This window comes from Daucus carota, chromosome 6 (assembly GCF_001625215.2).
Source record: "Daucus carota subsp. sativus chromosome 6, DH1 v3.0, whole genome shotgun sequence".
In the NCBI taxonomy this organism is placed as follows: domain Eukaryota; kingdom Viridiplantae; phylum Streptophyta; class Magnoliopsida; order Apiales; family Apiaceae; genus Daucus; species Daucus carota.
In genome coordinates, this window is record NC_030386.2 from 21,189,389 (window position 1) to 21,208,803 (window position 19,415).

At 35.8% G+C, this 19,415-nt stretch overlaps 2 protein-coding genes and 1 long non-coding RNA gene across 3 annotated transcripts; all 3 read right to left on the reverse strand.

The window, feature by feature from the left end:
- Window positions 1-5,217: 5,217 nt before the first annotated feature.
- LOC108226049 (serine carboxypeptidase 1) lies at window positions 5,218-7,495 on the reverse strand. The gene is made up of 8 exons (XM_017401003.2): window positions 7,056-7,495; window positions 6,865-6,972; window positions 6,506-6,777; window positions 6,177-6,413; window positions 5,959-6,071; window positions 5,738-5,827; window positions 5,543-5,648; window positions 5,218-5,450 (listed from the first exon to the last, which is right to left on the reverse strand). Exons 1-8 carry the CDS (start codon window positions 7,417-7,419, stop codon window positions 5,298-5,300), a joined length of 1,443 nt encoding a protein of 480 aa, XP_017256492.1. The 5' UTR covers window positions 7,420-7,495; the 3' UTR covers window positions 5,218-5,297.
- Window positions 7,496-8,459: 964 nt separating this feature from the next.
- Window positions 8,460-10,179, reverse strand: LOC108226050 (serine carboxypeptidase 1). Its single transcript, XM_017401004.2, has 7 exons — window positions 10,091-10,179; window positions 9,740-10,011; window positions 9,427-9,663; window positions 9,210-9,322; window positions 9,017-9,106; window positions 8,803-8,908; window positions 8,460-8,710 (listed from the first exon to the last, which is right to left on the reverse strand). The coding sequence occupies exons 1-7, from the start codon at window positions 10,164-10,166 to the stop codon at window positions 8,561-8,563; spliced, it is 1,044 nt and encodes a 347-aa protein (XP_017256493.2). The 5' UTR covers window positions 10,167-10,179; the 3' UTR covers window positions 8,460-8,560.
- A 5,284-nt stretch (window positions 10,180-15,463) lies between these two features.
- Window positions 15,464-17,973, reverse strand: LOC135147144 (uncharacterized). Its single transcript, XR_010284676.1, has 3 exons — window positions 17,597-17,973; window positions 16,382-16,451; window positions 15,464-15,766 (listed from the first exon to the last, which is right to left on the reverse strand). It is a non-coding gene; the product is annotated as an uncharacterized LOC135147144 (long non-coding RNA).
- Window positions 17,974-19,415: the final 1,442 nt, after the last annotated feature.

Below are 19,415 nucleotides of genomic sequence, written 5' to 3' on the forward strand. Positions count from 1 at the left end.
AGATTTGGATCAGTGAATAGTAGTGATCCAAATTTGGACTAGTACTGTTCACTGATCCAAATTTGGATCACTTTTTAGTCCACGGTTGGAGTGGTTTGGGGTAAAACTGCCCCAAATTTAGATTTTTGGATCACGGTTGGAGATGCCCTTATGAGAAGCTGAAAAACAATTTAGAAAATAATATTATGGCCCTGTTTGGGAATTAGCGGTTAGTTGTTAGTTGTTAGCGGATTGAATTAGATGATTTGACTAGCTGATTGAAATAGATGTTTTGACTAGCGGATTGAATTAGTGATTTCTTGTAAAACTGCTTGGTAAATAGCTGTTTCATTAGCTTTTTATGACACATACTCAAACCTCTAATCCAAAAAGCGTCTCAAACTAGCTTCTTGAAAATTAGCTTTTTGAGCCCAAACCTCTATCTCAATCCGCTAACTATCAAACACTATCATTAGCGGATTAGAATGGTCAAACCTCTAAATCACCACAAACCTCTAATTCTTCCCCAAACCGCTAACTTTCAAACACGGCCTATTACTGGGATGATTACTTTTAGAAAAATTTTTCATGAAATTCTTTGAAAAGGTTATCAGTAATCTTTGCAGTTGATTTATTGTGATTTATTAATTTAGCAATATGGCAAGTGTTAACGGGAGAAACTGGTTAACAACCGATGTGGGCACTTACGTGAACAACCGATGTGGGCACTTACGTGATTGTTGGAAGAATATCCGAAGAACACGGGACGAAGAGTGATGGATGGTGTAGCTGATCTTGTGGTTTGATCCTCGAGAGAAAGAGAGAAAGTGTTTTCTCAGCAAGAATCAACTTATTAGCCACAAGAGGCCTACGTACCTTATTTATAGGGGTTCAAGCTACCACGTAGTTCTTACGGGCGAAATTTCTTAGCAAGGGCTAAGTGTCAGTCCGGTCCATCAGGGCCCAGGTCCGTAAGACCTTGAGGGCTGCCGTCGGAAGAGGCCCGTACTCGCATGGCCTAGGCCCATATGGAAAGAGGCTGTCATGGAGCGGGTCAGAGAATGGATATTGATCCAATAAGTCCTCGTATGGGGCGAGGAAGCCCGTTCATCCTCGTATGGGGCGAGGGAGCCCGTTCATCCTCTATGGGGCGAGGGAGCCCGTTCATCCTCTATGGGGCGAGGGAGCCCGTTCATCCTCTATGGGGCGAGGGAGCCCGTCCATCATCTTACGGGGTGATGTAACCCGATCATCCTCTATGGGGCGAGGGAGCCCGTTCATCCTCGTATGGGGTGAGAGAGCCCGATCATCATCTTACGGGGTGATGTAACCCGAAGTGGAAGGCGTAGCCCTAATGACGAGAGCCCAAAGGACTTAGTAGAATAAAGCACGTGACCTCTCAGATGAGGCCACCTTGTAGTTGAGAGGACGAGGCCTAGAGGTCTAGCTGGAGAGTGAGCCATGGGATGCGGACACCCCCCAGACTGGCAACCTTCATCTATAATGACCCCCAAGGATAATGAGGCCATGAGATAGTGAGACCCTAGGCTCACTATTCTATCTTTATGATTACCTTTAGGGATGATGACCCCTATAGAGTCCTCCTTAAGTCTTCATAAATCTTCTAAGTAGCGGGAGCTCACCAATGTGATGGCCTATTAGAATGATGAGCCCAAGGAACTCAGTTCAGAACAATCATTGAGTCCAGAATCCGCGGCCCAATCCTCCCTCCCGACAGGAGAACCAGATAATCTTCATAAATAGAGGTGGACAGGCCCACCTCGGTGATCCATATCTGACTATGGGTCTGCCGAGGCCCATGCCGATTTTTAGGCATAACAGCAAGTTATGGGTCCTTCATTATATGTTATTATTAACGATTATACAAGATGTTCTATCTCAAAAAAAAATTCTGATACATTCTAAATTTTCAAGCAATTTAAAAGACAAATCGAGAGGGAGTTTCTTTTGGTAGAATCATGTGTTTACAAACTAATAATAGAGAAGAGAATTTACATCCAACGAGTTTGCGGGTTTTTGTAAAAGACATGGGTTAGATATGAGCAATCAGAATCAGTCCATTACAATGGTAGTATGTGTTTGGGTGATTCAAACATATACAGATAATAATTATATTTTTAGACAATTATTATAAAAGATATGTATTGGTCACAAAATATGATCAATATTCTTAAAACTTGGGTATTAATCTGGTAGAAATTGGATTATGATTCGAGTTAGAGATTTTAGAATTGGATTCTGATTGGAGTTAGGTATTTCAGAATTAGATTATGATTTAGTTAAGTTTGAGGTAATTATATATTTATAGTCATATTGTGTTTGTTAGGTTCGCTCAAAATGTATACTTAGGTATTACTTGTGGGCGGATGGTCAGCAGTGGCGGAACCAGAGGGGGGCTAGGGGATGCTAGAGCCCCCCTAACCTCGAAAAAATGGTGGATATTTTTTTTTAGCCCCCGCTGAATTAGTGATGTCAATATAATTTTTTAGCCCCCGCTAAATTATAAATATCATAAAGAGGAATTTATTGTAAAAAAAGAAAAGAGAAGGCACTTAGTCTAAACTGTATCATGCATGCTGAGTACTTTGTATATAAGAAAAATAATATAATATATAGTTAAGAGGGAGAGTGTGCTCCTCATTGTTGTGGAAGCAAACAAAGCTCCTAAGTTTTTGAAGAGGTGCTGAGCTTGTTGGAGTTCATTTCATCTCCATATGGCTAAAGAGCCCATATGAAGAAGCTTTTGGACATGCTTTCATAAGTCATACGCACAAATTAACTCATTGAAGGAAACCCTTTTACAGAGGAAACATACAGAAGGAACCATAGAGCTATGGTAACTGTTTCCCAAGAGATGGATAATTGTTTTACAGAAAGAAGCATAGAGCTACTACTATGTATTGGCTCTTTGGATCTTAGGAATTAATTTTCAAGTTTCAATAACTCAAAACTGGTCTGTCTTTGCACAATTTCATCTGATGGATTTCTCTTTACTAGATCTGGAGTTGTTATCACATCAGTTAGACAATTTTATCTATAATGTGAGAGCGGATAAAGATTAATTTGGATTTCAAAGTATAGAAAATCTTTGTGTCATGATGGTTAAGACATGCAGACACACTACTTATCCCTTAGTTTATCTTTTGGTTGAGTTCAACCCCCTAACATTTAATCATGGTTCCGCCACTGATGGTCAGTGTGTTAGACTTAGAGTATCCATGTTTGATCGATTGTATTATTGATAATGATTTTGATTATAATACAAGTTGGGGCGTGGATACCCTTATGTATCTTAGTGCGCGCGCTTTGTATTAGAAATTGAATCCCGTATTCTTATCCTAACAAGTTCGCCGTTTTCAGTTTGCCTATTATGCAGGCTAGCCTAGTTGCTCAGAAACTTCTCTATACAGATTATGATGAGGGTTGCAGTCTACAGAAGGAAAGAAACTTTTGTGTTTACAATTTGGGAGCATCTAATGCTTGCATCTCAGTCATGCACAAAGTAAAACTTGAAATTTGAGAGAAATCATTCTCTTTTGTGAAGTTTAAAAAACTTGTTTACCTGGGAGAAAAAAAACTTGTTTACCAGGATATTACAATTAGTAGTCAGCTTTGATTGATTATCCAGTTTTTTAATTTTTGCGAACTTCCTAGTTTTTTAAAAAGGTTTGGAGCATGTTCCCTCCTTTTCAGGGGTAATCCCCCTACCATCTGTATATTCTTTCTTCGATATATAATCTTCAATCAGAAAAAAAAACACAAAAAAAATTCTAGTTTTAAAAACCCGATCACGGTATGAAAAAATCTAAATAGATAGCAAAAAAATGTCCAAATGAACAAAAATGATCGACTTGCAAAAGCGATATAATTCTGTCTGAGTTTGAAGTAGACCAGAAAGGGCTCTGTGTCTTGTGGTAAACCTGGAGTAAAAACCGATCAACTTTAAGCCTAAACAAAACGAATTGATCATAGTTTGAAGTCGAGTGGATTCATGGGGTAAACTTCATAATTATCGAATTTTAAGTGTTGCCCTGGAGGGATCACTAACACTAGCAGCATCAACATACATGCAGCCAACCATGAGGTTTTGCTTATAAGGCAAGTAAGTTCTCTTTCTCATCTCCTCTGCAGCGGCTCGGTTCACCTTGTAATGCCGTTCATGAGCCGATAAAGTCGCCTTCTCTTTATTCTTTTTGTTGCCGCTGAAAACTGAATTAGAAGGACTACTACTGGAATTCTTTAAATCACCATTTTTATCTTTTCTCAAAAAATCATACTTGTTGGTTTCACTAGCCTCGGATGCGCTGCGAAACAACAAATCTTTTAGCCTCCACTTTTTTTGTAACCAACCAAAACTTGATCTTGAACTGGAGGACGAAGACGAGTCGTGAATCTCTTCAGCGGAAGACAGAGGAAGTAAATTTGAATCATGACCAGGAACAAAGCCAAGTAATTTACCATCAGAACCGCAATGATAATCATAATTTAAATGTTGGTAATTGGGGGTTGTAGGGGCACTAAAGAAGTAGCTGTTAAATTTTTTCGGGCTCTGGGGAGCACTGTCATAAGGAGAATTGTTTCCTCTGTGGAAGCTGAAATCTGATCCGTCTCGATCTGGCAAAGGCACCATAACTTCCATGAACCAGATGTATTGTAACAAGATATTGCAATGCAGTACGAGGTTCTTGAATGTAACTTTTGTCAATGATTCGACTCTGAGACGTAATTGTAGATAAATAGATGTATACATATTGGAATTCTGTGAAACGGACAAGAAAGGAAAGTGCTGAAGAATGAGTTGGGAAACTCAGGGGATGATTAGTTGAAGCCGCGGCCAGGGACATGCATGATGCATAGGGTGATGACTGTTTTTTATTGTAAGCATTTTGATCTTTTCTATGGATATATAATAAATCCTTCTAGGAGGTCAAGTACAGAGTATTAGAAAGTGACGATTATTCAATCACTTAATACATGTGCTGGAAAAGAGTTAGTATTATTTTACAACTTTCTGGAAATACAATCAACAGTAATTCTTAGACTATTATTGCTCTTGGCCGGTGTATATTTTAATTTAGTCTGGTTCAGCGTGTGGAAGATGTGCAAAAATCAAATTTATAATTAAAGTAGCTGATAAATAGTGTCTCAATGTAATGAGTAATCAGATACACAAATGGCATAATGATCATCTTCACTTGAAGAAATCATTTGTATCTATCTGCCAACATCTTATTAAAATCAATTTGCAGTTCAATATAACATTAAAGTCTCCTCTCCTGGACTTCGCTGACTCTTGATCAGTTCTCATCATTAGATGGAGGAAGCTCTCCAGCCAGAAAAGAAGAGAACAAAGCAAGCGCGCGAGAAGGCTGGTAACTTGGAACAAAATGTCCAGATCCTCTGACTGTCACAAATGTCAAATTTTCATATCCAACTGCATATCCTCCCACCTTAAAAAATATCAATAAAAAAATTAGCAAAATTATATTTGACAGTCAATAAAAGAGTTTGGGTGTGCCCGGCTGATTATAAAGACTTGTACCTCAGCCTGAGTGTACCAAGGGTACCATTGCGTTTTAACTGATGTTTGAAGATGGTCTATTGCGTATCTTGTTGTTGTCACTGGCACTACACCATCGGTGTCCCCACTGCACATTCAATACTCAGTTATTGAAACCGAAAAAGTTCTTAAATTTTCTATAAGAAGCATTAATCTTTAATTGAAAATTATTATTACCTATATAGCCAAACACTGATGCCACTGCTCATTAGTTCCTTGATAACTGGCAAGACTGTTGCTGGGGAGTCCGTCCATTCAAGTTTATCGCTGTAGTTAACAAGGTCACGTAAACCACCAAATATAGGTCGATGAATTGTAATTGCTAATGCTATGCACAATTGCTTAGGTCAGTATGTTCTGTACGAAAGACAAGAATGTAATGTAGTTCATGAGGGTACCTGCAAGATTCCCATGAGTTCAGAGGAGCATTGACATGAAGTGATGTCTGAACATTCTGAGTGTTCAAGTAGGTGTTAATATAATCATCTGTGCATGGATCAAATCCTGATGTCTGTTTCAAGTAAAAGTAATTAAAGAATATGAAAAAAAGAGAGGCGAAGATTAAATACATAAATTTTGTAAGAAGATGACAGTGCTTCCGTTTTTAAGGACATACCGAGGGTGAGCCACTTGTGGAACCACACAAGGGAGCATATATATCATAACCAAAGATATCGCCAATGTTTACTTGATCAAGGTAACTTTCACATGCGTCTGATATATTTGCATATGCTGAAAAGTTGCAGTTTAGAATGATGCCCTCGTGAATTTCATCAGATACCATAGCATGTGACCAGAAATAATCTACAGATCCTGCATATTGTGTTTCCTCGTCTATATATGCGTTACCAATCTGAATATCAAAAATAATCTGTCAGTTCCCTTGTTACATGCATGTTTCTTGTGTGCAGCCATGTGATTGCTTAATTGCAACAAAAAGCTTACAGCAATTCCTTTTAGGTTAATCACTGTCTGGTTAGTGATTTTGTTGTTGTGAAGAATTAGTTGAGCTAATTGAGGAATATAATGTCCTGCATAGCTCTCCCCAGTGATGAAGAAATCTCGGGTCTGGTATTCAGGAAATCTCTCTAGCCAGTTTATTATGAATGTATAAGCATCCGCTGCAGTTTTGGTATCTCCAGTTACATAATCTGACGTTGTGTTGGAGTATGAAAACCCAACACCAGCTGGGGATTCCAAGAACAACATATTTGCTTCTGCATCGCCAACCCAACTATTGTTAGTGACCTGATTCCTGAAGGAGGTATAAATCTCAAATTCTCAAGACAAAGAAATCTACTTACCGTTGTTCCAAGCATACTTGTTCTGTGATAAGGTTTTGCCATCACTATTCACTCTAAATGGTCCAAGTTCCATCATTGCTCCGTTTCCAAATGAAGAACAGCCAGGCCCTATTAATATAGTTGATCATAGTTTATCAACTGAGGCTTATTGTAAATGTATATGAAAATCAATCTACGAGTACTACATATACCTCCATTCAACCATAGAACCAAAGGCTGAGTAGAAGAATTTTGAGACTGCGCAAAATAGTAGAAAAGTGCCCTTCCAGCAACTGGATCAACGGTGACATAACCCGAGTATTGATCAAACATTGCTCCATCAGGTTGTCCTGGCAATAATTCTACCTTGTCAGCTTCCTTCAATCCATCCTGAGGTCCAACATAAACAGGCGAATACTCAACATTCAGAAGCTCATCACCAGAAGTAGAAATCCTCTTCGACTTCTGAGCCTTGATAAGCTTTTCCAGAGGATTAAATCCATTTCGACCATAACATTGTACAGAGGCCACAAGGCATAACAAAGACAGTGATAAAAGATTTGCTATCTTTGTCATTGTTGCTATGTTGCTGTTACATTAATAAGGCTGTCCTTTTATACATGTGAAATTTTATAACAAACTGTTGGATGCATCACTTATTCCTTGCTCTGGTTGAGTTTACAACCTACAGCAATCTACTTTACTTGCTTTGGTTTATATATAATTCGGGTATACTTATCGACATCTTCATCCTACCGGAACTCCAAACACAAACTGCTGAATTGAAACTTACAAGATCTAGGAAGTTTGGAGATAGATGGAATGTACATGTACCTTAACGATGCATCAAAGCATACAGCTAACACACCTTTTAGTCCCTATCATATACTCCAAACACACGAGGATGAAATAAATACTCCGAACTCGTGAGGACGAAATTATACGTAGAAAATCATATATAGTTTTTTTTTTTAGAAAGGAAATTCTAAATTTATAAACAGGAAACGCTGACCAGGCTAGCTATTAAGGAAATCCAATTGAAATCAAATTATTTAACTTAGGTTAAATAAACAATGATCTAATGCAATCACTAGTCATAAAACTTCTCTAAAATTCCTTCTGCTAAATATGATTATAAGCACTAAAACTATTATAATATTAATTTATTTTATATTTTAAATATAATAATCAACATTTCTAAGATAAAATATCCCCATAATTAATATTTTCAACAAAATAAGATTTATTTTAAGTATTATAAATTAGTTAGTTTCCTAAGGCCGGATTTGGCATTGACAACATCATTTCCGATCGAGTATTTGTTCTCTACATACGTGGTTGATCATCTACTTTCATCATCTTGTGCTTGCTCTAATTCTATACTTTGCAAGTTACCTTTCTCATCATTGTAATTCAGTAGTTGCATTTTCTTTAGTAATTAGCTGTTGATCTTTATTCTCATGGATCCAATGTCACTGTTGTTATATTGTGATTGAACTTCAGTTAGTATGAAAAATTTCTCTTGAATTTTTGCATGCAAAGAAGTGCATAAAAGGAAAATGACATGATAATGGAAAAAGGATCAATGAATTGCATAATCAGAACACAAATGCCAGTTAAGAATAAATCTGATAACATTTCATCAAACAATCAACTTGTAATTCAGTAGAGATTTAAATTTCAGAGTCTCCTCTCCTGGATTCCATTGTTTCTTGGATTAGTTCGCTTTGGACGGAGGAAGCTCTCCAGCCAAAAACGAAGAGAACAAAGCAAGTGCGCGAGAAGGCTGGTAACTTGGAACAAAATGCCCTGATCCCCTTACTGTCACAAATGTCAAATTTTCATATCTAACTGCATATCCTCCCACCTTCAACAAGATTATTAAAGACATTAGAATTTGTGATTCACAATTAATGAAAGAGTTTGTGTGCTCAAATGCTGATAATGTAGTATGTTTACCTCAGCTTGAGCGTACCAAGGATACCATGGTGTTTTAACAGAAGTTTTAAGTAAGTCTATAGCATATCTGGTTGTTGTCACTGCAACTACAGCATCCGTGTCCCCGCTGTATATTTAATATTTTATTCTGATCAGTCACCGAATTTTTTGACAATTTTATCCGAAGCAATGAAACATACTATTTCTAATATTGAGAGAGAAAATTGTGTATCACCTGTAGAGCCAAACACTGATGCCACTGTTCATTAGTTCCTTGATGACAGGCAAGACTGTCGCTGGGGCGTCTGTCCATTCAACTACGTCGCTATTGTTGTTAACGAGGTCATAAAAAGTACCAAATGTTAGAGGACATGTGTTCATCAAGGTATATTATCTACTATGCCAAACTATATAATAGAGTTCAGTACCTGCAAGATGCCCACGACTTGGGAGGAAAAGTGACATGAAGCGACGCTTGAACTTGCTGAGTATTCAAGTAGGCGTCGATATAATTATCTGAGCATTGATCAAATCCTGTCATCTGTTTCAAGCAAAAGTAATTTTTAAAAAAAATAATAAGACAAGTGAACAATTAAGTTCTAAAGAATAGTAATTACTATAGAAAGATTGTGAAAAGAAAAATACCGAGAATGAACCCTTTTGAGGATCGCATGAGGGAGCATATATTTCGTAACCATAGTTGTCCCCAATGTCTATTTGATCAATGTAAGTTTGACATGCTTCTGAAACATTTACACTTGGTGAAAAGTTGCAGTTTAGGGTGATGCCCTCACGAACTTCATCCGATACCATTGCATGTGACCATAAATAATCTACTGTCCCTGAATCTTGTGTTTCGTCGTCTATGTATGCATTCCCAATCTGAAAATCAAATATAGTCAATATTTGATTTATTTTTATGCATAAACTCTGTGATTGCTTCGAATAATATACTTACTGCAATTCCTTTTAGGTTAATGACAGTCTGGTTAGTGATTTTGTTGTTGTGAAGAATTAGCTGAGCCAATTGAGGAATATAGTGTCCTGCATAGCTCTCTCCAGTAATGAAGAATTCTCGGGTTTGGTATTCAGGGAATCTTTCTAGCCAGTTTATCAGAAATGTATAACTATCTTCCGCAGTCTTTTTGTCTCCAGTTACATAATCTGATGTTCTGTTGGAATACGAAAATCCAACACCAGCAGGAGATTCCAAGAATAGTACATTTGCCACTGCATTGCGAAGCCAGCTATTGTTAGTGCATTGTCCTTGCAACTATTAATGTTTTGAAGTAAAAGAAATTGCTCATACCATTGTTCCAGGCATACTTGTTATGAGATAAAGTTTGGCCATCACTATTGACTCTAAATGGTCCAAGTTCCATCATTGCTCCATTTCCAAATTAAAATTAAATAAAGTCATGGCCAATGATTAAGCCGGCTTATTATAGAAAAAATTACAAAATTAATTCATACCACGTGAAAAGTCAACCAGGCTTAAGGTGCATGTTTGGGAACGTCAAAAGCAAATTTCAATATATATCTCTGTACAAGATCGGTTGAGTAGGCCGAATATCGGTTGAGGCCGAATCCACCGATTTTTTAAACACTACTTAAAGCTTACTTAAATCTAACCGAAGAGATCAGTATTACTAAGAATAATAATTTGTTTTGCTCTTTGAATTTTATGACATTCATTACAACAAATTCATATATGACAACTTTTAAGTCGAGAAAATTTCTTACTCAAAAGTTAAATATTCCCTCCATCCTTTTTTACATTTCTATTTTGATTATTGAGAAATCAAATTCACCAATTTTTGACTAAACATTATAATATTAAAATCTGAAAGTTGCATATTAAAATAGAAATATACTTTCTAATGATATAATTTTATTATTTTTCTCAACTATATGATATATGTAAATTTCAATCAAAATGTAATCAATTTGACTAGTGAAAAATTAAAATGGACATTTAAAAGGCGATGGAGTGAGTATTAACTGCCTCTTTTTCCTACTTAATGAATGACTTGGAACATCTCCAATTTTACAAAATCCTTAATTATAGATGACATGTATAAATTTCACCACTCTAATATTACAAATGATTATTACCAATTTCTTGATATTGACTATATCAAGAGATTATTTTATTTTATAGGTATTTTTCATTTTTTTAAGATCATATATTAATTATTTCGGAATTAAATTTTAATATAGTTGTCAATCGATGGATTGTGTCTTAATTAATGGTCGAGATCAAAGAGATACTCCCTCTGTCCCTTTCATTTCTATACCGTTACTATTTTGGGATGTCCCTCTCATTTCTTTACGTTACTATAAATAGTAAGTTTTTCTCATCATTACACCCACTATCTTCCTCTACCATCTCATATTTAACAATAAAAACTACTATTACACCCACTACTTTCCTCCACTATCTCAAATCTATTATTAAATATTGATAGGTCCCACCACTTTACCCACTTTTCACCTAACTTTACTCATTTTTCATACATTGTCTTGGTCTCCGTGTCCCCTCCAATGTAAACAATTGAGGGGGACGGAGGGAGTAATATATTGCTTCTATACTTCTAGCCTTGGATCTTTGGATGTGACTATGTACTTTACTAGCATTCTCTTTTGATTGTGTCTAGTGTGTGCCTATAGGCACATGTTAAGCACTAAAATTCATGGAGGGTTTTGATTAGTGTGGTTGTTGTAAATGCAGGAGGGTCCACCATTATTAGAAAAAGTAAACTAATCAAAATTCTCCAAATTCATAAATTTTAGTGATTAATATGTACTTATTGGGACACACTAGAAAAACCGTTATAAGAATCAAGTTATACGCAGTTTCTTTTGGGTTAAGAAATCTAAATCGATTCAAAATATGTTTCTCATGAACATGGATGTGGTCAAGCCCGTCAAGGTAGTGGCCCATAGGCCATCCAATTTTTGATGGGCAAATAAGCAAAGCCTAGTCATAGGGCCTAATACCTTGTGCACACAGGACAAATTCATGGATATTGAATATGTTAAATGGCGTTTTGGTCACTAAACTGACCGCAAACTTGTTATTGGGTCATCCAACTTAAAAAACTTTCAGTCACATCATTATACTCTTAAAAGTTTTCATTCAGGTCACTGGCCGTTACACTCCGTTAAAAATTAACGGAAAGCTGACTAAGCAGTCGTGACTTGGCTTAAATAAATCCACCGTGGCATGTACAATCAGCTGAAGCGGCATTCCGGTCACTCAACTGACTACAAACTTGCAATCAGGTCATCAAACTCAAACAATTTTCATTTAGGTCACTTATCGTAATATTCGTTAAAAATTGAAAAAAGAAAAAAATTAAAAACTATCACGCAACACCTTTTTTTCTCTCCTGAAAATTTCGAGACTTATTAACAACTAGTTGAGAAGCCGCGCGTTGCGGCGGCCTATAAAAATTATATTGCTTCTCCTTTATATAAGTATATTGATTGAAACAAATACACACACACACACACATAAATCAATAGTTTTACCCAAAAAAACTTATTTATCTCTTATCGTTTTATATATCTCAATGTCATTTTAGAAAAACTTATTAAATTTTTGTTGGACTTTTCCACAATGACCTAAATGAAAGTTTTTGTGAATTTGATGAGCCGATTGCAAGATTTTAGTCAGTTGAGTGACCAAAATGCCGCTTCAGCTTACTGTACATGCCACGGTGGATTTATTTAAGCCAAGTCACGACTTCTTAGTCAGCTTTCCGCCAAATTTTAACGGAGTGTAACGGCCGGTGACCTGAATGAAAACTTTTATGAGTATAATGATGTGACTGAAAGCTTTTTGAGTTGAATGACCCAATTGCAAGTTTGCGGTCAGTTGAGTGACCGAAACGCCATTTAACCCGATACAGAATTATCTCTCAATTGAGTTTATCTTGAAAAAATGTGCCCGATATAGCGGTGCCTATCCTCAAAATGTATGGATTGGTTCATACTACTGACTAATAGTAACCACGAGAATTAGGAAAAAGTTTTCTCCCAAAAATATCTTGACACATAATCATCTTGATTCCATGATAAGGATGGATAGGCCATCAAAATATTGAATCAACATATGTGTTCTTCTTAAAACAATCATCAAAAGACTTTCAACAAATCATATAATCATCCAAAATCCATACACGAGGATAATCCGACATAATATAAGATGGGTCTTTGTAATATCCGTATTTATTTATTATTAGTAATAAAATCTGAATTAGAATAGAATTAATAATATTAGTTTAGTAATTTGATTAGGAAAAGAATTAGTAACTTAAGCTAATAATAATAATAATATAAAATATGAGTTATAATAGAAGTAGATTAGAAAACGGATTATCATTTGAATAGTAATTTAATTGGGAGTTTGTTAATAGTTTTTATCTATATATACGGATAAGAGTCACAAAGCATTCTACGTTAAATATTAACCCTAAACAAAGGAGGCTACAGCAGAGAGGATTAGAAAGCTGTGCGGCTGCGTGGTAAAAACAGAGCCAGTACGTATTACTGCATTAGAGCTATTTAGTTTAGAGTTTTGGTTTTGGAGCCTTTCACCAAAACAGGAGGTAATCTGCATCTTACACGTATATGTCAAACATAAGTTTCACCATTAGATTTTATAGTCAGTAACATGTTTCATCTCTATTACTATTCCATAGTTATTTGTTTGTTTACTTTCGAAAGTTACACTTCTGTACTAGTTAAGTTTTCTATTATTTGCTTGTACGTATATGAATCAAAGGGTTTCTGAAGATTAATTTATTAAGATAATCATATTTTGTGTTTTATAGCGTATTTAATATTGTTCATGTTTATTTTATTATTATTATTTTAAATAGATTCAAGTTTGACAATCTATTTATTTAGTTTTATTTTCCTTCCTTTTCTTTTAGCAATATAGTGATTGTGTTATTAAAGTATAATTGATTATGTGTTTTGGTACTATGTTGGTCAGGAGGATTTGATACATTAAATTAGCTATAATTACTAAGAAAGATTAATAATTTTGCATGCAACCGATTTGTATATAATGATTTAATTATTTAATATTTTGATAGCCTGTTACTCGCCTAGCAAGTCAGTGGACTAGTATATCATTCATTCACACTGAGTTTAGTCGATCTGCTTTGTTTACGTGCATTTACTCTTGGCCGCAAGTCTAGAGATGAGTTTGGAATATTTCAGGTGCAAGCAGTGCGATATTAATCATAAAATATAATCTTATATTTAGGTTCGGAGTCGGGAGTTTAGCGGATTATTTACGGTTTCTCGCGAGTGTTTGGTGTGCTAGTTTCGAGGTACGGATTCTATTCCTTTTATTCAGCGCTACTCCTTTCGATATTAAATGATTTTGTTCTGTCCTCTTTTGATCCGTCCGATTTGCTAAGTTCTTTTGGTGCTATTCATTTGACTGTTTTGAAATCCGAAAAATATTTTAAAAATCTGTTTTGAAAGATTGAAATATTTGTTATGCGGTTTTCAAGGATTTTACACAATTGTGATTTGTTCGGTTTATTTGAAATATCTGTACCATGTGATTTAAGTTGTGAAAATTATATTGTTTTGAACCCTTAGAGAGATATAGGGTATACCGAGTTTCCCAGCTGTGGGGGTACTACAGCCATGTCTTTGCGGCATCATTGACATGACACTTCCGTGACAGTGTGATTGGTCACGGCGTATCCTTCTGTTAGCTCTTGGGAGGAGCTTTGGCCATTTTGATTATATGTTCAGGATACGTGGGTGCACCCAGTTCAGTTTTGATATGATTTGTGATTTGACGGTGACGTTGTATATGCCGTACACGTTATCCGATTTGTTGCACACATTAGGTACCCTATGATGTGTGTATCTGTATATGTTCTGATATGATCTCGGTATGAAATATCCTAACCCCTTGTTGCTTCAGCCTGTTATTTTAAAATAACTGATTTATATTATTGTCGAAATATTTTAAAAGTTTCTTGTTTTGTAAATGTTTCCAATCCGTACTGGGCATTTGGCTCATGCCGTATTCTTCTTCTGGCAGGTACTTAGGGGGATTGGGACTGTGTGATGGAGAGCAGCCCATTCTTTTCGCATTTTTAGGATTTATGAACTTCTAGCATTATTCGGATTTTATTGTTAGAGATTCTATTTATTCGCATTATTCGGATTTAATTATTTTGGAGGATTTAAATCTTTTGAGGAATTATTAGACCTGTTTAATATTGTTTCGAATATATTAGCGCTCTGTTTGCAGGTTTTGGATTTGTAGGTAACTCCTCGTCTTAATTTAAGATGGGGGTGTTACAGTCTTTCTATGGGTACACACTAACAACTACTTTTTGATGAGGTGGAGGACTTTTACTGTTCATGATTTTTGTGTATATCCACCTCAACAAAAAGTGGTTGTTAGTGTGTGCCTATGGTCAAACACGAGAAAATCCGATATGAGATTACCGGAAACCTCCGGAAGACCTTCTCTGATGCTCGAGAACACACCCCGCACATGAAGGGTTTTCCATCATGACTGTCACAGAAATAATAAAAATGATTGCTTTCCCTCGCCAAGACCACGTGTAACAGCCCAAATTCAGGGTCTAGAACTGGGTGTCATATAATAATAATGATAATAAAACAAGAACGAGAAAACTACATTAAAAACTAATTTACATACATGTTAATAACAACTACGACCCCTGCCAAGATCTTGCCAGGTTTAAGTTTGACTATGGTTATCAAAATATTACAATTCATATAGATATATAGATATAAGATAATCCTGACATGGGATTTTTTACATCCAAAAGGGTCATCTAGCTACAATCCAACTCCATCTGACATTTCCTATTCAATTAATTGCCTCAACATCTACCTGAAAAGTGCCCAGTAGGGAAGTGCTAGGTGGAGCGCGGGGTGGCACGTGCTTACATGTAGACTTAGGTAAGCGAGGCATCTGAAATATTAGTTGGAAATAGCAGGGTGAGCAAAAGAACGCTCAGCAAGTATAATAGAGACAAAAATCAAACCCACATGCTAGATAAATATTTGAACTGGAAGTATAAAACAAAGCATGCTTTGATATAGAAACCTTAAATATTTTCCGAGAATAAAACAATTTCAAAGCTTTAGAACAGTTCAGATATATTGGACATTAAGGGTTATTGTAGATGATCAGTCCACCAACAACCTGGATAATGCTTATACATTATCCTAAACCAAACATGTTCCGGAACTGAAGACTAGCTAGGTCTCCATATAACGCTGGGCCAAGGGCCTCTTATGCAAACAAAACAATAGGCTGGGCATAGACCTCTTACGCAAAGCTGGGTATCGGCCTCTTACGCAAACAAAACAATAGTCCAATGATTATATCTGAATTTTTCTTTTACTTCCCAGTTCCAAAAATTTCAATGTAATTTAAGTGTCTCATTCGGAAGGATATTAAGTACTATTCCCATAAAGCATTCATTAATCGTTCCAATTCAAGTTTTAGGAAAGACTTTTTCCCAAAGTACAAATGTTAAATAAAAGCAGTATTCATTGAAAAAGATTGGTTAGATATACTTGCCTTGATAAGTTGGTTGCTGAGTGCCTTAGCTTAGGATAGTGCTAGGTGGATGCAGGCTTCTGACTATTACCTACAGCACAGAAAATCTTATTTTACTAATCTAGCTAAATCATATCCTTGCTACATCCAAATTTATTTATTACTATACTTCGAATAAACGTGGCATATACACACAAGGCATGAAATGGAGCATATAATCCTATATAATTAATAATAACTACTATCGGTTAATTGACAAATATCCCACTTCCTTTTCGACTATAATATTGTGTTATTAACTTACAATCATTCCTAATAACTCATTTATGTATAATTCCTAATAAAATTTCGGCAGCATCTCCTCTATTTATCGGACTAACCACCTGTTTTATTCTAATATCAATAACCAATCCAACAAGTTCCCAACTTAACAACACAAAAAATTGCCAACTACCAATACCCAGAACAAATATTTTTATAACATAACAATTTAGTAAAAGTAACTTCCTTTAATTTAAAATCCCAATTTTAGTTGCACAAACTCACCATCAACTCATATCATAATCTTTTCCAAGTACTTAACTATCTATGAACTAAACTTTAAATACATTAGCTTTTTATGTCACTTCATATACACATATTACACCAGGACACTATATGATTTATTTCAGTATTTAAAATACTATCTTTTCAGAGTAACTACACATGTAATTGTAATTTAGTTTTTATTAGAGAAAGCTAGTAACTACCCACGTTATTACTCAATTGAAACTAACCAAATCCGAGTTCAACTTGATGATTGTTTTCATGTAAACATACTTAATATATACTAAGGACAAGTGATCTCCCAAAACAGAATTTTTGAAATTTCTTAATTAATTAATCATAATCCTTTTAAATGGAACTAACATGAATTTACCCATATATTTATATGTTTAAACCAATTACATACTTGTCTTCGTAAGCTGATTGAATAATAATACTTCGCCAAATTACAGTTATATCACCACTCCTACACTTAGGTTTTAGTTAACAATTAGCAACTAGCATATCCCACCTCCCTGTAGTAACTTGTATATATATATATATATATATATATATATATATATATATATATATATATCAACTAATTCTGATTAACACTACTGATTCACATAGTCACAACACAGCACAAGCAAGCCTTACTCATATTTATATATACACACAACTTAAAGAGTGAGGTGTTAGGAGCTATACCTAAACCCGAAAAGAGTTGATTTGACAGTGGCTAAGAGAGGATTGACCGGGGAGGCTGATGTGAAGAAAAATCGAAAGAGAGCAGGACTGGCGGAATCCGACGAACTAGGCAATATACACAGGCAATTGCGGAGGCAGCAGGTCACCAATAACCACCAAGCAGAGGGGAAGCTTCGAACAGGACAAAGGAGACGGCGGAGGGCAGTTGTGAAAGCTTGGCGGCAGCGGACCGGAGATATGACGGCGTCAAAACCCGGAGGACAGAACTTTAGTGTTTTCGGCAGAAAAAAATAATAAAAGAAAGCCAGATGATAATAGATGGGATGGGGAAAGGTACTGATGGCGGTGGAACAGAGGACACGGGGTATGCCTCTATGCTGCCTCGTGTCTAATTATACTGACTCACCATTTACCCTCTACTTGTTTTTAACTGATTTATAGAGATAACTTTTAAGTAAATTTCTCTCAAAAATCACCGAAATATCTTTATAAATCCCGAAATATTAACAAACTAATAAAACAAAAGTTTTAGGATTTATAAAGCATTATCAAAGTTTATACGTAATTTAGAAGTTAATTACATCCAGAAAATATTTAAAATTATGGATTCATAAAAGTAATATTTTGACCATTCGGTAAATTCCTAAAATAATTATTCTAATTATAAAATATTACAACTAATAATAATAAATTCATTGGAAAGAAATTCAAATTTGATATAGCTATTAATAATAAACAACTCACATTAATAAAAACACAGTCGTTACACCACGCCTTTAAGAAGATGATTTAAAAAAAAAGGCGTACTCTGTTCTCTTCAAAGCCGTGTTTTAACCCCTTTTCTTCGTGAATAGCCTTAGAAAAAAAAAACAAGAAGAAGAAGCCCACTTGTGGGCCAAGGCCAAATGTTGGCCTAGAATATACATATTTGTTTATACTCTAGAATTCCAACCCCTTTTCAAGTGGCTGAACTTTGCTTTTATAGTGCTTTGGTCACGTGCCTCACATGTGCTCTCCTGTGGGATCTTGAGTGTGGGCTGCTTCTTTAGTGGGCTTCCTCCATTATGGGTCAAGGCCCAACATTTGTCCTCCCTCAAGTATAGGCTGATCTTTAGATGAGCCTTTGAACTATCTTGAATTTCGGCCTGTTTTCTAATTTGATTTAAAAAAGAAAATTTTCAAATCTTTTTCTTTTTGTCTCCATCTATCTTTATCTCTTCATCACAAGGGAGAAGCACTGTTCATTTGCCAACTTTTTGTCTCGCCTTTCTCTCTAATATTTATAGTCGAACTTGTGGACTGGATTGTGGCCTCACATTTAGTCCCTCTTAGAAGAGTGCAGATCTTTAGATGTGTAATCCAATCTTTAGTCTTTGGGTAAATGAACCATTGTAAGGCTTTGCCTGCCATTTAAAGGATCCTCGACGAGCTAGTGTAGTGATTTAGTGAAGAGATAGACAACTTATCCACTTGGCTCATCGGTTCACTGTTTCAGCAATTTTGTCTTCACCCTTCTTTTTGAAAAATGTCTACATCGCGTATTTTTTCTGAAAATTTCAGTGCTTCATCAGTTTACTATTTCAACAGTTTTTGTCGAAGTTAGATAAGCGTTGAGTCCCAGTTTGTTCCGGTACACTAGGGTCGGGGCCACTTTACTCTATTACTTCACTTGGTTCCTTAGGGTCAGAGCCACCCAGTGACACGTTGTAAGATTTTGAGAACTTGAGAGTTGGAAGAAAATTGATAGCTCTGGAAGTCGCAACTAATAGGATTCCTCCTATGAGGCAAGGAGCTTGATAACCTTGGAAGTCATTGACCA

Coding starts and splice junctions, on each gene's coding strand:
- LOC108226049 (XM_017401003.2), bottom strand. CDS start 7,419: ATGACAAAGATAGCAAATCTTTTATCACTGTCTTTGTTATGCCTTGTG. Junction 5,649..5,737: donor ATCAGTGTTTGGCTATATAG/GTAATAATAATT, acceptor TTGAATGTGCAG/TGGGGACACCGATGGTGTAG. Junction 5,451..5,542: donor CTTGGTACACTCAGGCTGAG/GTACAAGTCTTT, acceptor ATATTTTTTAAG/GTGGGAGGATATGCAGTTGG.
- LOC108226050 (XM_017401004.2), bottom strand. CDS start 10,166: ATGATGGAACTTGGACCATTTAGAGTCAATAGTGATGGCCAAACTTTA. Junction 10,012..10,090: donor CAAGTATGCCTGGAACAATG/GTATGAGCAATT, acceptor TTCGCAATGCAG/TGGCAAATGTACTATTCTTG. Junction 9,323..9,426: donor CTCAAAAGGGTTCATTCTCG/GTATTTTTCTTT, acceptor TGCTTGAAACAG/ATGACAGGATTTGATCAATG.